At 31.6% G+C, this 21,260-nt stretch overlaps 2 protein-coding genes and 1 long non-coding RNA gene across 5 annotated transcripts; all 3 read right to left on the bottom strand.

The window, feature by feature from the left end:
• Positions 1 to 964: 964 nt before the first annotated feature.
• Positions 965 to 3,538, bottom strand: LOC131608210 (uncharacterized). Of its 2 annotated transcripts, XR_009285533.1 has the most exons (4): positions 3,241 to 3,538; positions 2,633 to 2,685; positions 2,421 to 2,487; positions 965 to 2,143 (listed from the first exon to the last, which is right to left on the bottom strand). It is a non-coding gene; the product is annotated as an uncharacterized LOC131608210 (long non-coding RNA). The 2 variants fall into 2 exon arrangements; XR_009285532.1 differs by lacking the exon at positions 965 to 2,143 and having other exon boundaries at positions 2,150 to 2,487.
• A 1,919-nt stretch (positions 3,539 to 5,457) lies between these two features.
• LOC131603926 (uncharacterized) lies at positions 5,458 to 9,914 on the bottom strand. Of its 2 annotated transcripts, none has more exons than XM_058876399.1 (10): positions 9,757 to 9,914; positions 9,491 to 9,665; positions 9,135 to 9,416; positions 8,900 to 9,038; positions 8,773 to 8,811; positions 8,605 to 8,679; positions 8,451 to 8,510; positions 7,553 to 7,617; positions 6,061 to 6,151; positions 5,458 to 5,828 (listed from the first exon to the last, which is right to left on the bottom strand). In XM_058876399.1, exons 3-10 carry the CDS (start codon positions 9,359 to 9,361, stop codon positions 5,778 to 5,780), a joined length of 747 nt encoding a protein of 248 aa, XP_058732382.1. In that variant the 5' UTR covers positions 9,362 to 9,416; positions 9,491 to 9,665; positions 9,757 to 9,914; the 3' UTR covers positions 5,458 to 5,777. The 2 variants fall into 2 exon arrangements, with proteins under 2 accessions (XP_058732382.1, XP_058732381.1); XM_058876398.1 differs by having other exon boundaries at positions 5,459 to 5,828; positions 9,499 to 9,665.
• A 1,641-nt stretch (positions 9,915 to 11,555) lies between these two features.
• On the bottom strand, positions 11,556 to 12,412 carry LOC131606023 (protein MAIN-LIKE 1-like). Its single transcript, XM_058878310.1, has 2 exons — positions 11,963 to 12,412; positions 11,556 to 11,909 (listed from the first exon to the last, which is right to left on the bottom strand). The coding sequence occupies exons 1-2, from the start codon at positions 12,410 to 12,412 to the stop codon at positions 11,556 to 11,558; spliced, it is 804 nt and encodes a 267-aa protein (XP_058734293.1).
• Between the last annotated feature and the right edge of the window lie 8,848 nt (positions 12,413 to 21,260).

Raw genomic sequence — 21,260 nt, 5'->3', positions numbered from 1 at the left:
GTATCAGAATAAATCACATTTTAAATTAAAAGTTGTTTTAATGACAAGGCACTTTGTTAGTTTTCTATTGGATGACAGTGTAAAATAATTTTACACTGTCAGTGCATATAAATTAAACTCAATTATTATTATTATTATTATTATTATTATAATACTTTTTATATTATAATTATTATTACTTTAATATTATTATTATTATCATTATTATTATTATCATTATTAATATTATTTTTTATTATTATTATTACTATTATTATTATTATTACTTTATTATTATTATTATTATTATTATTATTATTATTATTATTATTATTATTATTGTTATTATTATTACTACTTTATTATTATAATTATTACTATTATTATTATAATTATTATAACCATTATTATAATGATTATAATAATTATAATAATAATAATTATTTTTATTTTTATTATTAATATTAATATTACTATAAAAGAAATGATAATAATTATTAAAAATTTATATATTTGTAATTGTAAGTATTAGAATTTAAATTCTGATAATAACGTCAATTTTAAAATATTGAATTCTATCGGTTAAATTAAAGTTATAAATAATTATATATTACTTATAAATAATCAATATTTATCTTAAAATTATTAATGAAAAACTTCTATATATTCAATTCAATTTCAATGTTACTTTTCACATTATTTTTCTAAGAGTCTATTTATTCTCTTTCTTTGTTGATTTTTATTCATATATTTCACTTCACTTTTTCTCATGCAACAGCATGTATCCTTTCTCTACCATGTCGTTTCATTTTCAGCTTTTTTATACCATTTTTTACACCTACGTCATATAGGGAGAAGTTGTTGTTATTGTAGTTTATGTGCTCAACAAATGTACAACTAAGAGGCTAAAGGAAATCATTTCTTTAGATAAATGTACTCAAAAGAAAGCAAAATGTGAGCCATTTGAAAATATTTGGTTCTGTTTGTTACAAACATGTATCAAATGCTACTAGAAGGAAATTAGATTACAGAAGTAATGTCATATTACTTATAGGTTACTACTCTACAAGTGCCTATAAACTCACTAATAGAGTTGATGTAAGTAGAAATGTGATAATGAAAGAATCAGAAACATGGAATTGGAATAAGTTTGATCCTGCTTCTGGAGCTGAAGGTGTTTCGGAAGATGCCTCTGAAGGAGAATCTGCCTATAAAGAAGATTTTGCCTCTAAAGAAGACTCTGACGGAGATTCTGAGTCTGAAGGTGACTCAGACTCTTATGGTAGTTCAGTCTTTTATGGTGGTCCGGCATCTGATGGTAATCCAGTCTCTGGTGGTAATTTAACCTCTGAAGGTGATCAAGCCCCTGAAGGTGGAACTTGTGAAGGTGTACCTAGCTCTAAAGGTGAACTTGCGTAGTTCCAGAGACCACAAAGAATTAGACAGATACCAAGGAGACTCGCAAATTTTGAATTATTGCATGAAACTGAGATTGATTCTAAAGGAGAAGTCATACAATGTACCATGATGGTGGATGTTGAACTAGTCAGCGTTCATGAGACTCTCAAGAATAAAATATGGGTGAAAACCATGAAGAAAGAACTTGAGGCCATTGAAAGAAACAAGACATGGGAACTGGCTGTTCTACGAAAGAACAAGAAAAGGTGCAAATTAATTTTCCAGGTGTACTACAATCATAATTATCAGAGAAAAGATGCAAACTGTTTTATAAGTGTACTACAGTGTTTGTTGAAAAGCTTATTCCAACAGGCCTATATCTTATTTAAGACCATCATTTCAACTTTAATTTTTTGAGTTTTTGTTGAAAAGTTTATTCAATTTGGCTCATAGAATTGTTTGCTGATGTTCCCTTGATTTCATGTTTCAACTCTAGTAACAGCCTCTCTATTCATGTCATAAATGATACTTCAATTAAGCTGAAAGTTATCCTCCACAAACACCAAAATGAAAGAGGCTAATGCATTAGGCTGCAATTAAGTTGTCGCAGTGGTCTAGTCCATAGTCCCTTCACATTTAACAAACAATTCAACTGATGGCCTCAAGCTGGAAGTTAATTTGACCATGGACCAGACTTAAATCTCATTTTATAGCCATCAAGTTCTCAAATAAAACACTGATAGTTATATAGCAAAACCGTTTTGATCTGGAAAAATGGTTAAAAAAATATCAGGGGGGGAATCTCATTTTTATAATAATATAGAATTATAGATAAAGAGGGATTGAAGAGATAGATATGGCAAAAAGTTCACTTGAATAGCTAGAAAAATATGATAGTATTCATTGATAATGTGCGGTAACACTACACATAAACAACATGCAAGACTCATGTATTTTTAATTTAAAACAAATTATGATGTTCAAAATTAATAAATGGCTAGTATATTATGCCTAATGATTCAATGTCTAGAGATGTTTTGTACCTCAACTTCAAAATAATCTGCATAAGGTACGTCAGTGACTTCTTACGATGTTTGTATAACCAAATGACTGGATAAAGTAACAGATACATGTCAATATAACACAACTTTCTGAAACTTCATATATTTCATGTTTCAGTGCAGTAACGTTATTCCTAAAAAAAAAAGGAAAACACAAAAGGGAAGATGAATTAATCAAAAGTCATAGCACTAACCTGTTCTTATAAACTCGATATTTCTGGACCTCATGGAAGCCACCCAATTGTGCCTTTGAAAATGAAAAAAAATCATGTTAAATAGCAGAAAGGAACAGCTCCTCAAACATTGTCAAAATTCCTTGAATATATTAGAGAAAGATTATTAATGTCCAACATAAGTCGTAGGTATCTACCTGTTAATAATTTTTTATTAAAAATGAAAAACAGAAGCTGGAAAATCTAGCATAAACCGTACCCATGGTTCCAAGAAGAAGAAAATAAGTCCTTTAGGCTTTGTTTGGATTGATGGAATCGGATGGAGCGGAGCGGAATGGAATAGAATAAAATGATATTCCATTGTTTGGATAATATAAAAACGGATGGAGCGGAGCGGAAATGAGTGGTATGGATTTCATTCCATTCCATCACTTACCACCATATTCCTTCCCCTCCGATTTGGGCGGAATGAACATTTTGTCTTATTCCGTTCTAAAATTTCCAAACAATGGAATGGTATCTTCGTTCCGCTCCGTTCCATTCCGCTCCATCCCGCTCCATTCCAAACAATCAATTATTTTTTAAAAAAAACTATGGAGAATGAAAGTTTTAAGTTGAAAGAGTGTTACTTGAAGAATTTGATTCAGATTCAGAATATGAAGGTTATGAAGTTTGAACTTCATACGCTTCTTCTTTGAAATAGCCTCTATCAACAACATCTTCACATCACATGATTTTTCATCTTCGTCAGACTTTTGGTTTGAAGAGTTTGCAGGACGAGACGGGTGTGGGTTTGTCAAGAGGAGAAGGAGGGGATTTTTGGTTGCCAAGAGGAGAAGGACGAATGGGGGCGGCGACGGTCTAGGGTTTAGGGGAAAGAAAGGCCAAACCCTAAGAGATGAGGTAGAACAGAAACTCGGAAGAGATGGAAGAGAGAGAAAGCGACAAAAAGAAAAGAGACGTGGCCAAACACTTATTCTTTAACATAATGCACCACTTGTCATGCTTTCATTAGTCCAAATTAAAAATGGATGGTTAATTTGTTAGTTACCAAAATATCTAATTTATAGTGTAATATTTTTTAGTGAAAAGGACATAATTGACCGTTTGGCCAATTGATTAATAAAGGCTTGATAGTAGAATGGTAGAATAGTAGATAGATAATATAGTAGAAGTAGATACTAGATAGATAGGAGAAATAAATAATTCAATATTGGTAAACGATACACTATAAAAGTTGAAGTTAGATGTGAATTATAACAATAAAGTATTCCCTCCAGCCTGAATTATAAGCATTTTTTTTAGGTTTTATTAAGTAATAAATGTATGTGGTCTACATAAACGACCATATACATTCATTATTCAATAAATCTAAAAAAGAGAATATTTGCTTATAATTCAGGCCGGAGAGTAAATATTAGTAGGGTTAATATCTATTTTGCCCCCTACCATATGGGGTCGGTTTGAAAAACCCCTTGCCAAAAAAAAAAGTTGCAATTATTGCCTTAACAAATTTTAAAAGTTTCAATTTGTACCTTTACCAGCCACATAATCAAAAATGCTGATTTGACAGATTTTTTTTTTTAATTTTTAATGATTTGTTATTCCACCTCATTTAATCACCCAGAATAATGACTTTATTACCCTTACTTCTAACACTATTAAAACACATTTTTTTTTGACATTTCTAGTTTCATTTCAAACCCTACTTTTAGGGTTCTTAATCTATTCGTCTTAAAAAAAATCCTTAAATGAAACTAGAAATGTGAAAGAAAAAAACATTAATCAACATTGTAGAGTGATGATAACAGAAAACCCAGTTCATTAAGGATGGTGTCGACTACAAAGAACACAAGTTGTGTTACTCCTAAAGAATTTACAGCAAGAACCTCCTAACACTCCAATTTTCATCTCTAATTTCTCTAACAACAAACAATAACAATAGCAAACCATAAAATTACACACATAACTAAACACCCCAATCAAACCAAACAAACCCTAATCCCTCACTTCTTCGCCTTCTTCGCCGGAATTTTAACGCTATTCACCTTCTTCGTCGGACTCTTAACACTCTTCGCCTTCTTCACAACCTTCTTAGCAACTGCCTTCTTCACCGGAGTAGCCTTCACACTCTTCGCCTTCGGCTTCACTACAACTTTCGGCTTTGCAGCGGTTTTGGCTTTCGGCTTCACTGCAGCTTTGGCTTTCGGTTTCACAGCAGCTTTGGCAACAGCCTTTGGCGTCTTGGTGTCAGCGGTGGTTAAATGAGGTGGAATAACAAATCATTAAAAATTTAAAAAAAAAATGTCAAATCAGCATTTTTTATGACGTGGCTAGCTAAAGATACAAGGTGAACACTCTGATACCCTTCTGTTTTGTTGGGTACAAGTACCCTCATCCAATCAAACAAGATTATTCATTGTCATGTCATCTTTTAAATTATTTTTATTTTAAAATAAATTAAAATTTTTAATTAATTTGCACTAAAGGTTCTAGTACCCAACTACTTATCATGGGTAGGGGTGGAAATAGGCTAGGTTAAGCTTTATAAGACATGGGTCTGACCTATGATAAATTTGAAAGATTAATCGTGCTAAATAGGAAACAGTTACATGTTCAAACATAATTATCAAACAATATTCACAAAAAGATTCCAAAGGGGACATAATCACCTTGATCAATATATGTTCTAAAACGTTTATTTTTTTACTAAAACATTTATTCCAAAGGGGACATAATTTGGGGAATGAATCTTATGAGACCAAATTGAAATGTAAAAAAAAAAAAAAAAAAAAAAAAAAAAAAAAAAAAAAAAACTTAAAGGGACTAAAGTGAAATTTAAGAAACAAGCTAAGCGACTAAAACCCCTTATTTAGCCTAAACAATATTTTTAATTCAACAAAAAAGTATAGCATTATACAGTATAAAATTAAGTATTCCATCTTTGAATTATTTACTAAAAACCAATAAATCTTCAGAGGAATGACTTAATTCAGCAGCAAAAATATGTATGCATTAAGACCAATATTGAGATATTTACAAATTTTAAGAGTGGTGCTTGTGATACTCTGGAACTGTTTTCCTACACATTGCTTTCCTTTAAAATTTTCAACGAGCTCAAAATCCAACCTATTCACCAACCACCATCATGAAAGGAACCACTTGGCTATTCCTCAGCAATATCAGATGGCAACTTATATGTGCGGATGACACGAATCTGAAGCGAAAACAAAGAACCAAAAGTGGAATTCAGAAAACGATCAAGTAATGCTCTATGGAACCAAAAATCAATAAGTATGCTATGTTTGAGAGGCAAATTTGAAAAGATATGGAGAGGGGAGTAAATTAAAAGAACACACACGCATGATAAATCACCAAATAAGCAAAACACAGAGAGCAAAGCAAATCAAATTGGGCAGACAAGTTAAAGTAGAGCATATAAATATTGCCTGAGCTAAAGCATAAATTGTTCGCAAGATTCTAGCATAATCTGTTCCCAGCATTTGAATAACCAGATCAGCCAGAAATGTTCCCCAAAGCCTGTTCCAAATGCAAAAACAAAAAAGATCAGAAATACCCCTTTAAAATACCTCAAACAGTAATAAAACATGAGAGCAAGGAGGGAATAGATATGCCGCTGATAAATCTTAAGGGTACATCGTACTGAAAAAATATACGGTGAACGGAGTTCCCTGATAACTCAACAATTATTTTCTCACACTACCAATTATTCATGCAAAGAATTTATTTTAATCATAAACTCTCCCAAATAAACTAAGTCACCAAATGTAGAAGGTAGAGAATTCATTTCTGTCCAGCGACAGCTAAGACTAACTGAAATTGAAAAAAAAAAAGGCTGCTTTGGACACGGATTGAAATAAAAGCAAGGGACTATGTGGTACACATAAAAAATGGTTTACCAGATGCACAATATATAACACATTAGATCTACAAATTTATAAATTAACAGTCAAGATTAAATGTGTGCACCAGGGGTACAATGGTCTCTCTCACTTCCACATTCTACCCCGCCAGCCAGTCCGTGCATCTTCCCGATGGCCCCTTTCCATAATCACACATACTGCCGCCACATTCCACACATGACTCTTGGCTACCCCTCCCCTTTCCCAATACTGCTTCCATAGTCATTGAAGAGATAGCAGGTTATAATCCATATTGTATATAAACATTAAAGGTCCTAGGATTCTAAGTCTGTTCTCTCACCACAATCATGGCATCTATTGTTGAGTTTTCAGTGCTTGGACGAGGGTTTTAATGGAAAAGCCTAGAAGTGTAAATATGCCCAAGCATACACACGTCATTAATGGGCTTGTTATTAATAGTGGGTCCATCATATGCATTACTCATGGAGCAGAATGAGATAGAGAAGTTGTCTTATGTAAAGAACTGAAGTTCCAGGTAGTTTTCTTGGGGGATTTGGGGTAAGTGAATTTGGTTTGCTTCAGGCGCAATATGGTAAAAGGACCTATGATGTAGAGAAAACCTTGCACAAATCTCAAATATAAAGCCTATCACAACTAATCATTAAGAACGAGAACAGATCTATTCATATAATAAACAAACAAATCTAATAAATTCTTCTAAATAAAATACGAACAAGCACAGAAGCTGAGGTTGTTATTAATATGATAATATCTAAACGTGTCTGGTGATTTTTGTCAGTGAAACAACGAAAACCTATAAAGTTAAACCATAAAAGAAAATGTAAAAGTCAATGATTTTTCCTTAAACATGAATTATTATAGGACAAATCATGGTATCTGTGCAGCTAATTCAAACTAATGAGAAAATACTTGCACAGTTGTTGAACAAACAATGAATTTACGATTTAATTTGTTACTTGTTCAATTAAAAGAAAGTTAAGTGTACACAGATGACTGCTAGAAATTGAAAGTTATTAAAGCAAGGTGTAGGACATACACAGGTCCAAGTAATGTGAGCACGCTTCTAAAACCCAGATATCTTGATGCAGCACCAAGAAAACCCTATAACAGGTCAAACTTCAGATGATAAACATGTTATAAAATCAACACAAACTGAAAGACTAACTTATTTTTGAAAAATTAAAACAAAATACACAGTAAGAGACAAAGAAAATAACTATTTTTTGAAAACAACTATTTTTGTAAATATCAACATATCATTGATTATTTTTGAAAAAATAATTAATGTTAAGTGATATTTACATTTTTTTTTCTTTTATACTAGAACTAAACCATATAATAATATTATGTCCAAGAGGTGTCTGCTCATGCTAAGAGCTTGACTTCGTACCCTAAGATATTAGAACTAAACTGTATAATAATATTATGTCCAAGAGGTGTCAGCTCAGTCCTAAGAGCTTGACTTTGTACCCTTAAGGGACAAAGAATAAATCTCACCGAAAACGTCTGTAAAATGAGCATTAGTGCCGCCGTGATTAGTATAAATTTCTCCTTCCCCAATTAATTTTTAAAAAAACAGTAATAGTATTATGATTGCGCAGATTCAGAACTCTCAAAATAAATTGGTTGAACCATGTATTTACTTAAAGAATAATTTTAACACAAGAGTGAATTTGTACTCCTGCATCTTACTACAAGGTTCTATGATGAGAAAGAGTCTAAATTTAAATTCATTTCATGTTTGGGTATTTAACAGGTGCTTAGGAAGTTGAAGTTCCAAAAGATTGCTTACAACATAATATGTTTTGTCTTCAAATAGTCCAATTTTATCTATAAATCCGGAAATATACTTGGTGCATTCTTGCCTATGAATAACATTTTTTTATGAAATAATTGACAACATAAGAAGGAAATCAAATTATCATGTAAGGCACCTGTTTAGCTGCAAGCAAAGCAGTTCTGGATTCTAAATTGATCAAAGCTAACTGTCCACCCTAGAAATCATTTAGAGCAAAATACATGTCTAAGTTATTGTTGAGAAAGATTGTTCACATTACCAAAACAACTATTACAGGTACCAATGCATACCTTCTTCAACAACTCTTTCTTAACCTGGTAATTAGCAGCTTCTCCAATCAATTTTCCAGATAATTTCCTTGCCAACTACAAGTCATCGTCTAGCCATGAAGAAGTGTAAAAAAAAAACCAAAATGCTTTCTTTTGGAGAATAAATAAAAGACAAATATATTGTTTTACCAATTGATAGATCTTTGCCAACGTAAGTATACTACCTCCCTATGGATGAAAAAAATGAAAAGAAAATATCACCTCAAGTTTACAATAGAAAAGATAGTGAAGCTTAAAGTGAAAAAATAAAAACAACCTTTAAAAGAAGAGATTGAAAGTCTTGTTTTCCAACGTTTGACTGCATTTTCCATTGATTGAGTCCAAGCTGTAGAGTTCCTTGAGCATCAGACTCGGTGGATACATCCAATAAGGCTGTATCGTTTTCTGATTCTTCACTACAAGAATATTGAAGCTTTAGTTGACTATAACTATTAACTAGGTAAACAAGTATAGAAAATTGATTTTGATATTAAAAAAAAAAGGTTGATTACTCTGAGTTATAGTGTAAAAGGTGGAGGAATATTTCTAATTCAAGGTCGTGAGTAGAGAGTTTGGTTGAGCAGGGAATACTCAATTTATTCCTTAGTTGAAGCAAGACATTTCTGTAAGTGGGTCTCCAACCCCTTAAAGTTGAGCGTGCATCGGCTGCTAAGTAGAAAAATCGGGACTCGAGTGTGGCTATAAATTGTTGGCGGAGTTGAATGTCTTGTTCAACCATGCTAGTTGTAGTTGGAGTTGTTAATGTGATGGATTTGAGCAAAGGACTCAAGTAGCTGATGATAAGTAACAGTTATTATTAATATTATGAGAAAAACAAGAGTAGCTAGCCAGTCAGTGACAGACTCACCCACCCACCTTGGACCGAAAAGGATAGTTTGAATTTCACATAACTCAGACTGAGTAGCAAGTTCAAGGGCGGAGCGCAGCTCGGGATCGAAGTCATAAGAAGAATTAACATTTTCCGTATTTTGACAAAACAACTTCACACTCTGACGGCGATTCAGCTTCCGCGAAACCAATTCCTACAATTGAGTTGGGGAATGCGTAAATAAACAAGGGAATTGAATATTCAGAAACGGAGAAGAAAGTTAATTTCAATTTCAGAAAGTGTACCGTTGTAGGAGGAGGAGGAGGGTAGAGTTTCCATTTCCAACAAGAGCAAAAGCAAGATGGGACGAAGAGCACTCCCGCTGTATTTCCACACCACATCATCAACATCTTCTCCTTTCAGGTTCGGGGCTCAACTTTCATCTTACAATTTCAATTTACAATATCAAAATTATCTCTCTCCTCCATTATCACAACCACCCTCCATGTTGGCAATTAAAAACAAAATTAAATTTTAAATAAATTTAAATTCTCTTTCTTCTTATTGGTTGTTCCTAAATATATGGATTTAGGTCCGTGTCCATGCAAGAATTGCTATGTGTTTAGTGAAAGCTTTTTAAATTTTCTTTTTTTTTCTTTCCAATTTGAATCCCCTTTTAGTATCTTTGTATTCTGGAAGGTGACTTTTGGAGAAATTTACCTGCCACTAGGGGTGGGAATAGGCCAGGCCGGCCTACAGGGGCCTATAGCCTAGCCTACTTAAGGTCAGGCCAGGTCAGTCCTATTTGATAAAAAGGCTAGGCTTGGGCTTTTTTAAAAGCCTATTTAATAAAATAGGCCAGGCCCAGGCTATTAAAAAAGCTTATAAAGCCTTGTAGGCCGGCCTATATTTTCATATATATTAAAATTAGTCTAAATAGGTTGGCCTATATATTAGAAAAAATGTTAAATAGATTGGTCTATATATGCATATATATTAGAAAAAATGCTAAATAGGTCGGTCTAAATGTTCATATATATGCGACCTATAAGGCTTCTTAAGTAATATGAATTAATTAAAAATATTAATAAGAAAGAGGCTTTTAAATAGGCTTTCAGGCCAGGCCAGGCTTTTAAAAAGGCCAGGCCAGGCTGAAAAAACGAGCCTATAGTAGGTCATAGGCCAGGCTTAGGCCTTGTAAGTTTATCGTAGGCCAGGCCCAGGCCTTATAAAGCCTAGCCTAGCCTAGTTTATTCCCACCCCTACCTGCCACCCCTAAATTGTACCTTTCATCTCTCAATTTTTGTTATTCCAATTTTATTGTTGGAAAAAAAATTGAAAAACAAAGAATTTTCGAAATAAATTTCTCGTATGCACATAAAAAATTCCGGTAAAAAATATCAGAAATTCTGTTAATTTTAAATTTTCGGTACGACGTACCGGAAATTTAGTTTATTTGAAATTTCTGATATACTAGAATATTGAAATTTCAGGTATACCGGAAATTTCAAATAAACTAAATTTCCGATATATTTCAATTTTTTATTTTTTAAACGGTTGAGATTTTGCCGACACTTTTGGAGGGTCCTGATTGTCAATTTTATGCTTGTTGTTTGTCATATGATGTTTGTTAACTATGTTTGTTTGTTATTGATGTTATTTTCTTTATCTACTCGAAACATGTAATAGCCAAAAAGATTATGCAATAAATAAGATGTTTGTACAAAATATACAAATAATACAATGATAACAAGATAAATCTACATAGGTCCTCCACGGGCAACATCCGCCAACCTAGCTAAAATATTATGGACCTCACCATCAGGGTTCACCAGATCCATGAGGCTATCCAAGTGAACTGCGATGCACTACAGGCGGCTATCTTGGTCACCAGCAGGAGGTGGAAGTAGTGGTGGTGGTGATGAAGAAGCTCTGGTACCTGAAGATCCTGGAACATCAGATGTTGCGGCAGATGGGGGACTGGCCCTAAGGTGCGACACTCTGAAGAACCACTCCAGGTATCCATCCCGACACTGCCTAAACTACTGAACCGCAACGGTTGTATCCATGATCTCACAGGGGAGCTGAGGATGTGACTTTGAAACTAGCGATCAATGCCACCAGCTGGAGCCTCCGGGACCGGCCGTGGGGTGCCCTCTATATAACCAAACTGGCGTAGACACCTCGCAGGCAAGTGTCTAGCCACATGGCTCTCCCATCTGACATAAACTGAATATAAGGAAGATGCATCAAAAGGACGGTGCTCGTGATGACCTATATACGGTGTCCAGATGACATCATCTAGTGTCAGAGCATCCAGCCTTTGTCTGTACTCCATCAAGGGTGCCTCTCCTAGAAGGTTCTGTTTGGCCTTCCACCTCATCACACAGGGGTTAGAAGCCGCACAATGTTGGGTCCTCTGCTCACAGATGCGAAGGAAATGCTTGTAGATCCAACACTGCCCATGCAAAATAAAATTAAAACACAAAAAAACCATGTAAGAATATATACCTGTAGCAAGCTCAAAAAACCAGCAAGTTGTCTGATGTCAGGACGAGATGCGGCATCAAGCGTCGTGTATATCATCGTCAGAGCAACCATTCCCCAAGCCCAACACGGAGTATCAAGGTCGCTAAAGAGAGTAAGATAGCGTACATCTATATAATAAGCAGACTTGTCCGCAAAGAGAGTACATGCCACTAGATGTAGCATGTACGCCCTAGCGGCAACCTCGTACCTCCCTGCATCGACAAGCTGTTGATAAACCTTCCTCAGCCAAGACATCCTGAGGTGAAAGCCCCGAGTGTCACCAAACTCCTTGAGCACAACTAGCTCATCAACCTCTAACGCATCCCTCACCATCTGCACCGCCGTCGTCTGGTCCCTATGAACTGGTGTAAAAAATGTACCAGCTATTGGAAGGTGAAACAGGGCATGTACATCATCCAAAGTCACTGTCATATCCCCGAATGGAAGATGGAAGGATGATGTCTTTAGGCGTCATCTCTCTACAAAAGCTGATAATAGAGGGGCCATCCAGCATCGTCAGGGAGCATCCAGCAAAGTCCAACAAATGGATCTCCCCAACGATCCTCGCCACCTCCTCAGGCATCGGTCACTCGGGGAAGTTCTTCAACTTCGACCCGTGAGAAGTGAGCCTCAGCACTTGAAGCTCCTGTAACAAAAAAATACAATTAAAAAAATACAATTAAAAAAATACAATTAAAAAAATACAATTAATACACAATAATATTAATCAACGTTACATACCTCGCCCTGCCATATCCAAAAAGCGACATGGTCAGCATAGCCTATCAAAACGGACCTGTCAGAAGGTCCTCTTGGAAAATCCTCATAAGCGTGTACTGATGGCTCTGTAGATGCACCTGTGGTGGTGTCCGTATCATGCATCACCCGCTCCTCAGCAACCCCCTCATCAGCCACAGTCACCCGCTCCTCAACTCTAACCACCCCTTCATCAGTAACAAGTACCTCTGGCTCAACCCGAGCAACCTCCGACTCAACCCTAGCAACCACCGACTCAACCATAGCAACATCCTCTCTAGCATCCTCACCAACCTCATCCTGCCCGTCCACAACAGTGGAAGCTCTACCACCCCGACGCCGAGGTGCACAGAACCCCCTACTCGCCTGTGCCTCCTTAGCCCTCTGTTTCCGTTAGAAACCGGTCGGAGCAACGCGTCCAGCACGTAAGAGTGACGTACCAGCCTCATCAGCATGAGCACGAGCCTCGGCTCTATCGATGGCCCGACCCGCAACTGTACTATCCTTGCCTCTAGTCCTCACTCTAAAAATTAAAAATTTAAGAAAAATAGAGTTTTTTAAAAAGATACAAAATACCGGGAATTTCAAAATTTACAGTATTTTTAAAATTTTATGATACCGGAAATTTTGCAATTTTGGGTAAAAAGTACCAGAAACTTCATAAAAATACCGGAAACTTACTTGTATTCGCAAAATTTCTGGTAAGCTCCTCAAATTTTCGGTATCTCCCAAGAATTTGAAAAACCCGGTGCTCTCTGGAGTTTTCAGAAAATGTGGTAAATGATTTTTGTTGGGCATTTTGATCTTTTCATGCATTTTGGAGGTGCCATGGCTAATTTGGGGGGTGGCAAGTTGAATTCTTGGGCTTTTGGCTCACCCAATGTCGAGCACACCTCAATTCATTTCTACATCCAGGACAATCTAAAGTGATGGCCCAATCTGTTGGAATAGTGGAGAACCCATTTCCCTTGTGCACTTCACCTAATGACACTTCACCAACTGCACTCTCAGTCTTTGTGTGACTGGTGAAACCGTTTTCCCCTTCATAACGGACAAGTCCATCCACGATCTAGGTATTGTAGGGCAGTTGACCCAACACGATGAGCACGAGCTGCTCATCCTTACTTTCATGTGGAATTTCTGACAGTCACCATTATGGGCCTGAACACTCTGCCTATAACAGAGACCATTGGTCAAGCACTGAGCTCATTATGAATACTCTCCTCTGCAGGAGGGTCAGGTATTCGATTCTAAACCCTTTTTCATTTACCTCTTCACCCAAATTGACTTAAACTTCGGAATGCTTGCACGGCTTCAAGGTCATATAAAATTAATATCTCTGCCTCTTAAGATACACACTAGTCTAATCCTAAATATCTCTTATTTAAGATCGTCACTAACTTGAGTGTCAAAATTATTCCAATTACACTCCCTCCATTATGGTCTCTTCGTTGTGAATTTGAATTTGGGATCAAAATAAATTATATTTCTATCAAAATAATTAAAATTGGATCAGACATTAAACCAGAATAAACATAAATTCAAAGTTTAAAGGTCAAACCGATATTACATGAATATTTTAATTTTATTTTTCAATAGAATATATTATATGATAAAAATAATTTAACAATCATAATTTTGTATCATTAAATAATTAATAGTTTATATTATTGAGTAGTGAAAAACTGTGATTAAATTAAACTAGAAGAGAAATATTAAATAATAAAATAATTGAGACAAATGAAAAAAAATTAAGAAAATCTACTATATTTTATTTATTTAAATATTTTTATAGGGATTAAATATTAATGTTATTATTATTTTTTTATTATTATTATTTCTATTATTATTGTTGTTAATTTAATTTTATCCTTTTTTGGTATTTAAAATAATTTAAATATGTTGTTGCTTATATTAGTATTATAAATAGTGAGTAAGGATACTCTTCATTTCTCAAAAGAAATGGAAGTGTCCATTACTATAGTTTTCAAGAAAATAAAAGATATAAATGCACGTATTTTTAAACGCGGTGACATTAATTACACATTTATACACCAAAACTATAGTAATGGACACCTCCATTTCTTTTGAGAAATGGAGAGGATCCTTACTCATAAATACTCTACTTGGTTAGCTTTTTATTGAGTCCCACATCGGACATGTCGCGTTTAAGAATGTGCATCATGCATTATAAAGAAAAAAGTGAACATCTTATCACACACTTATTAAATGGGCGTACTTGAAAATCTAAAAATATTTTTGGGTAAATTCATAGATGCATCTCCGAACGCATCAAACACCAATTTTTGGAGAAAAACGATTCACAGATGCATCTTTGAATTTTTCCTAAGGTAAATTAGAAGATGCTTGTTCGTAGTCATATTTGTTAAAGTTAAAAAATTTTAATCACTCGATAGACATTTGATGCACCAAAACACTAAAATCAGAGAGAATGACTTCATAGCCCCACCTTACATTTGTGTATTTCAATGGTCAGAGACAACCGCTTCTGTTTAGGGTCATCGAGGAAACATTTGCATATCTAATATCTAAAATGAATACTCTTCTGCGCTTTCCAGAAAATTGCAGAATTGTGAAGCTCGAGTATCGCTCACTGCGAATGAAATTTTCTTTTCAACAATATTGAAGTGAAGACGGATGAAGATCTAAAGGTTTTGTGGAGTATTTTTCTCTGTTATGAATCAAATGATCTGATTGAAGTGGATGCGAAGATTTAAAGATCCTTCGAGGATATGATCATTATGTTGCAACATCCCGATGAAATGGTTATTTAATGTTGAATTTTATTTCACGACTATCTATGTAATGAATGTTTTTATTTAATGAAATGTTGGTGTTGTTGTTGGTGTTGGTATATTTTTTATTTTGCAGTCACAAGGGGAGGGGAGGGATTTTAAAATCAATTTACCTTTTTATCCTTATAAATATTATTATTTGTGCTTAGTAAAAATAATTCTTAATAAAAACTTATTCATTCATAAACCATAATATAACCGTAAACAACAACACACATTAGTTGAACTATATATCTTCAAAGCAAATCAAACTATTATCTGATCTTATGATTCATCTAACCCAATAAAACAATTCCTATAGTTAAAAATAAATAAAATAAGGTTAGAATATTAAAAAAATTAAATAAATAATATTAGAGTTAAAATTTTTATTTATAACATAAATATATTATATTTACATATATTGTATAGTGATATTATTATTATTATTATTATTATTATTAATATAATAAAAAGAGTCTTATTACTATCTACAATATAAGAAAAGAAACTGTTCTGGAAAATACCAAAATACCCCACTGCTTTTATATGCTGCCACATGGACACCTTCTTCTATCAACCAATATTTGTCTTGCTTTCTTTCCTTTTTTATCATCACGTTTCATTTCATGATGATACATGCATTGTTTTTACTACTTCATTTGCTTGTCTTTTCAAAATCTTTTGTTTTTTTTAAATTGTTTATAATTTTTCCCTACTTCCAACACATATACCTGCTACATGCTGCTCATTCATTGATATTTGACCTACCATATTTTTATTTAATTATAGTTTTTCAAAAAATATCAACAAATACATGAGACACATATTTATTACAATTAAATAATAAATATAAAATAATTATAATTTTTATAACATTCTAAATAATTTTTCAACTTTTATTTTTTTATATATTATTATATAAATAACTTTTTATTTATATTCTGATATTATAGATTTAACATATTTATTGTTATTAATATTTTTGTAACATTCTAAATATTTTTTCAACTTTTATTTTTTTATATATTATTATATAAATAAATTTTTATCAAATAATAATTTATCAAAAAAAATGAGTTTTTTTTAACTTAATTGATGCCACATTATTCTAAGTAATTTCTCCAGCCAGGTAACCAAAAATACCTAAATACAAATACAATATTTTACATCAAATACCTATCTTAAGACCATTAATCAACTATATTGTGCAATAAAAAGTAGTACATACATGTTTTCTTTCTCTATTCATATTATCTCACATCGACACATCGGACAAGAATAAAAATGAGAAAGTCTTGAACATCGAAAAATCCATTTGACAATACATTCCTTATGAAAAATATGCGAGCATTTTGTATAGAAGAGCTCTGTCGGAGATCCATTGCAAAACTCCTCCAAACAAATTGAACATTGATCCATAAAATCTAAAGTAGTATCAACATCCAATTTTGGTGACAAGCCCACAATTTTTTGACCATTTAAATTATCATGATATTGATCAAATCCATCTTCTTCTATCGTGTGTAACGTAACATTTCGAATCAACACATTCATCTCTAATAATTTATGTCCACTGCTCTTAAGAGCAGCTATTCTAGCACACTTTCTCATGGAATGTAGAGTTGTGTCTATCATGCCTGTAGGCACACCATTGAAGATTTCACACAAGGTGCGGGTGGTGTTAGCATTCATGATTGTGTCGGTGTTATAGTTGCATAAGATCTCCGAAGGAATCAAAAAGTAGTCGTCTTTGAGTATTCTATAGTTAAAGATAAGATTTTTTGGATCATTGAGTGTAGAAGAAATTGTTAATTTGGTGTAACGAAGATGAATGGAGACATAATCATTCAAAGAATGAATGTTTTGTGAGATGGATTGAATCAGTTCAACAAGAGGAGTTAAACGTAAATTAAAAGATGAATCCATGAATAATTGATCAAGTCTAGATGAAAAATATGAGGTAGAATTAGAAAATTTGTGACTTTGAGTATATAGTGCTTTTATAGGCAAAAACTAAATAATATATTTAATAAGATTTCAGCTCATTATAACAAACCATATCTTTTAAGATTTTATCCCATAGTTTGATCCGAAAAACATTAATTTTAAAATATACCTAACAGTAATATCCTAAAAAATATAACAAAACTTTTTTTTACTTTATCTTTTTATAACAAACATAAGGTGGAAGATTGAGATAGAATCTAGCAACAAAAATAGAAAAACACTTTAAATTAAAAGCAAAAACACTTCTAATTGATATCTAAAAATTAATAACTTCTACTATGAAGTAAACTTGAAAACAAGAAAAAGTCTCCTCAATAACCGAAGCACCTGATAATATGGACATGGATATCGGAACTATAAAACATATATTTGACGATATTGAACTCGATGAATTTAATATAGGTATGAATAAAAATAAAAAATGTAGAGAATATTAGCATATATACAATATAAAAATAGAAATTTTAAAATAGAAAATAAAAGTCAATTTCAAATCAAAATTTGGTCGACAAAAACAAGTTGATTTGATTTTTTTATTATTTTAAAATAATCTATAATATAAAAAAATTAATGGTTGTGGAAAAGTAAAAAATACCCTTATTTAATTTTTTGTCACCATATTAAAATTATAATTTTTTGGTCTTTACACCATAAAGTTCTTAATTTTATTATTAAAATAATACAACTCTTATATTTTATCAAACTTATCAAATCTCTCTCAATTCTCTATTTTTTTCTCATTCATCACTTTCTCACTGCTTTCTTCCAAAAAAAATCTATTATTGATTTTTTTATATACGAAAAATGGTATTTATGATCGAAATATTTTTTAGTAAAAAATGATATACGGGAAAAATTTATTCAAAAAATCTATTATTGATCTAAATATTTTTATATACGAAAATTTAATATTGATCCAAATCTTTTTGTAAATGATACCAAAATAAAAATAATATTTGTATACGAAAAAAATCTATTATTTACGAAAAATGATATTTATGATTCAAATATTATTTATTCAAAAATGATATACGGGAAAAAACCTACTATTGATCTAAATATTTTTATATACGAAATTTACTATTGATCTAAATATTTTTGTAAATGACACCTAAACAAAAATGAAGTTTGTATACGGAAAAAAATATATTATTGATCTAAATATTTTTATATACGAAAAATGTTATTTATGATTCAAATATTTTTTATTCAAAAATAGGATATGCCAAAAAATCTATTATTGATCTAAATATTTTTATATATGAAAATTTGATATTGATCCAAATATTTTTGTAAGTGACACATAAACAAAAATAATATTTGTATATGAAAAACAAATCTATTATTTACGAAAAATAGTATTTATGATAAAAAAAAATATATTCTAAAATGGTATACGGAAAATAATCTATTATTGATCTAAATATTTTTATATACGAAATTTACTATTGATCCAGATATTGTTGTAAATGATACGTAAACAAAAATGAAGTCTGTATACGGAAAAAAAATCTATTATTGATCTAAATATTTTTATATACGGAGAAAATGGTATTTATGATTAAATATTTTTAGTCCAAAAATGGTATACGGGAAAAAATCTACTATTGATCTAAATAATTTTATATACGAAATAATCAAATATTTATTCAAATACGCGTAACCGAACAGAACCCGTGCGTATGCACGGGTTTGTTACTAGTCATATATAAGAACCGATATAAGTATAAGTATGTTATTATTATAAAAATAATAATATAATATCAAAAAGGAACTTCAACAAAATAAAAAGAAAAAAACTCACTTGAGAGGAACAACGCATCAATAGCAACCACACAGTAGAAAAAATAAACGCTAAATAATACGGAGAAAAAAATCTAGTATTTAATAATTCAATAAGGACAATTTTGAAATTAAAAAAGTAACAGAGGTTAAAATAGGGAAAATAATATAATTATGATTACTTAATCTTCCCTCCCCTCCGAATTCCTCCAATTTGGAGGGGAGCAAAAAGTGAGTCTAGGAGGGATTTTGCTCCCCTCCCCTCATCTCCCCTTATAAAAAATGAACCAAACACATATTTTTATAAATATCTCCTCCCCTCCCCTCCCCTCCATCTACTCCCAACGAAACGAACCCTTAATATCGTGACAAGGATGATCACAAAACATTACGAATGACGTGACACTCCTATCTTTTACTATATTTCTGTCAACATTTTCCTCATTCATTTATCCATCTTCTCATTCGTATCCCTTTTAATTCATAACTTCTTTGGTCCATTTTTACTTTCAATTATCAATTCTCTTCAACTGTCTACTTTCACTTATTCCCGTAAACGTTCATAAAAAATATGAATTGATTATGAAGCTTTAGATTATTTCAATTTATGAATAGCTAAAAGGGTTAATACCTATTTTGTCCCCTGCCATATGGGGTGTAGTTGAAAAATCCCCCTGCCCAAAAAAAAAGTTTCAAGAAGTGCCTCGTAAAATTTCAGAAGTTTGATTCTGAACCTTTTTCACGCCACCTCATTAAAAAGTCTGATGTGACAATTTTTTTTTAATTTTTAATTTTATTTTTAATGACGTGGTTGGCTTAGGTGGCATTTTTATTATTTTTTATATATTTTAATTCCATGTGGCATTTTTATTATTATTTTATTGTTTGGTTTTTGGTTAATATAAGAAAACATGTTAAAATTTTGTTGGAGGTGGAAGTTGAACCCACGAGCACCTAGCCACTGGGCTGGAAGCTCTGAGTTGTTATATGTTTGCATTTAATTGTTCTTATAGTATTCAACTAATTATTTGCATTTAATTGATAATTATATACAATTAATTATATACTATTTACTGTAACTTTTTTAATATATATTTTATATACCAAACTAAATTTAATAACGTTAATAGGAAATTAAATTAAATTAAATATAAATTGTTTAAATTAAATTAATTAACATGAATATAACGTTAATAGAAAATAGAAAATAGAAAATATAAACTAAATTAAATTAATATAAAAAATATTAATTAATAACGTTGACAGTAAAATAAATTAAATTAAATTAGATATAAATTAAACTAAATTAATATAAATATTATTAGTTTATATTTTATAATTTAGTTAACTTTAATAGTAAAACAAATATTAATTATTATTTTGTAATTTAATTAATATTAATTAAATATTAAATTTGTTTTACTAATAATGAGTTTAGATAAATATAAAATATAAATTTGTTACTTTTTACTAATAATATTTGTTTTACTGTTACTGTTAATTTGTTTTACTAATAATAATATTTGTTTTACTGTTACTGTTAATTTGTTTTACTATTAATTAATAGTTAGTTATTATTAGTTTGGAGATATGGTTGTTTTACTAATAATATTTATATTAATTTAGTTTATATTTTATAATTTAATTATTAACAGTAAAATAAATATTAATTATTAATTTATAATTTATAATGTAATTAATATTAATTAACTGATAAATATTAACTAATAACTAATAATTATTAACTAATAATATTTATATTAATTAATTATGAAAACATTAATTATTAATGCTAATAACGTTAACATTACTTATTATAATTTCGCTAAGGCATTTCTATAACAAAAATTAAGACGCAGTCTAGTGCTAATGGTGCTGGTCATGTATGCTTTGTGTCCTGGGTTCAACACCCATTAGGACCAATTTTTTTGTTCAAA

This window comes from Vicia villosa, linkage group LG5 (genome assembly GCF_029867415.1).
Source record: "Vicia villosa cultivar HV-30 ecotype Madison, WI linkage group LG5, Vvil1.0, whole genome shotgun sequence".
NCBI lineage: Eukaryota > Viridiplantae > Streptophyta > Magnoliopsida > Fabales > Fabaceae > Vicia > Vicia villosa.
Note: the sequence above shows the minus strand (reverse complement) of the source record. Positions and strands in the feature narration are given on the sequence as shown.

Excerpts from the sequence above, each read along its gene's own strand:
- LOC131606023 (XM_058878310.1), bottom strand. The coding sequence starts at position 12,412 with ATGACAGTGACTTTGGATGATGTACATGCCCTGTTTCACCTTCCAATA. Across the intron at positions 11,910-11,962 it reads GTTTTTTGAGCTTGCTACAG|TGTTGGATCTACAAGCATTT; the intron begins GTATATATTCTT and ends TTGCATGGGCAG.
- LOC131603926 (XM_058876398.1), bottom strand. The coding sequence starts at position 9,861 with ATGTTGATGATGTGGTGTGGAAATACAGCGGGAGTGCTCTTCGTCCCA. Across the intron at positions 9,417-9,498 it reads ACTATCCTTTTCGGTCCAAG|CTACTTGAGTCCTTTGCTCA; the intron begins GTGGGTGGGTGA and ends ACTTATCATCAG. Across the intron at positions 6,152-7,552 it reads CTCACATTACTTGGACCTGT|GCTTTGGGGAACATTTCTGG; the intron begins GTATGTCCTACA and ends CATTTGGAACAG.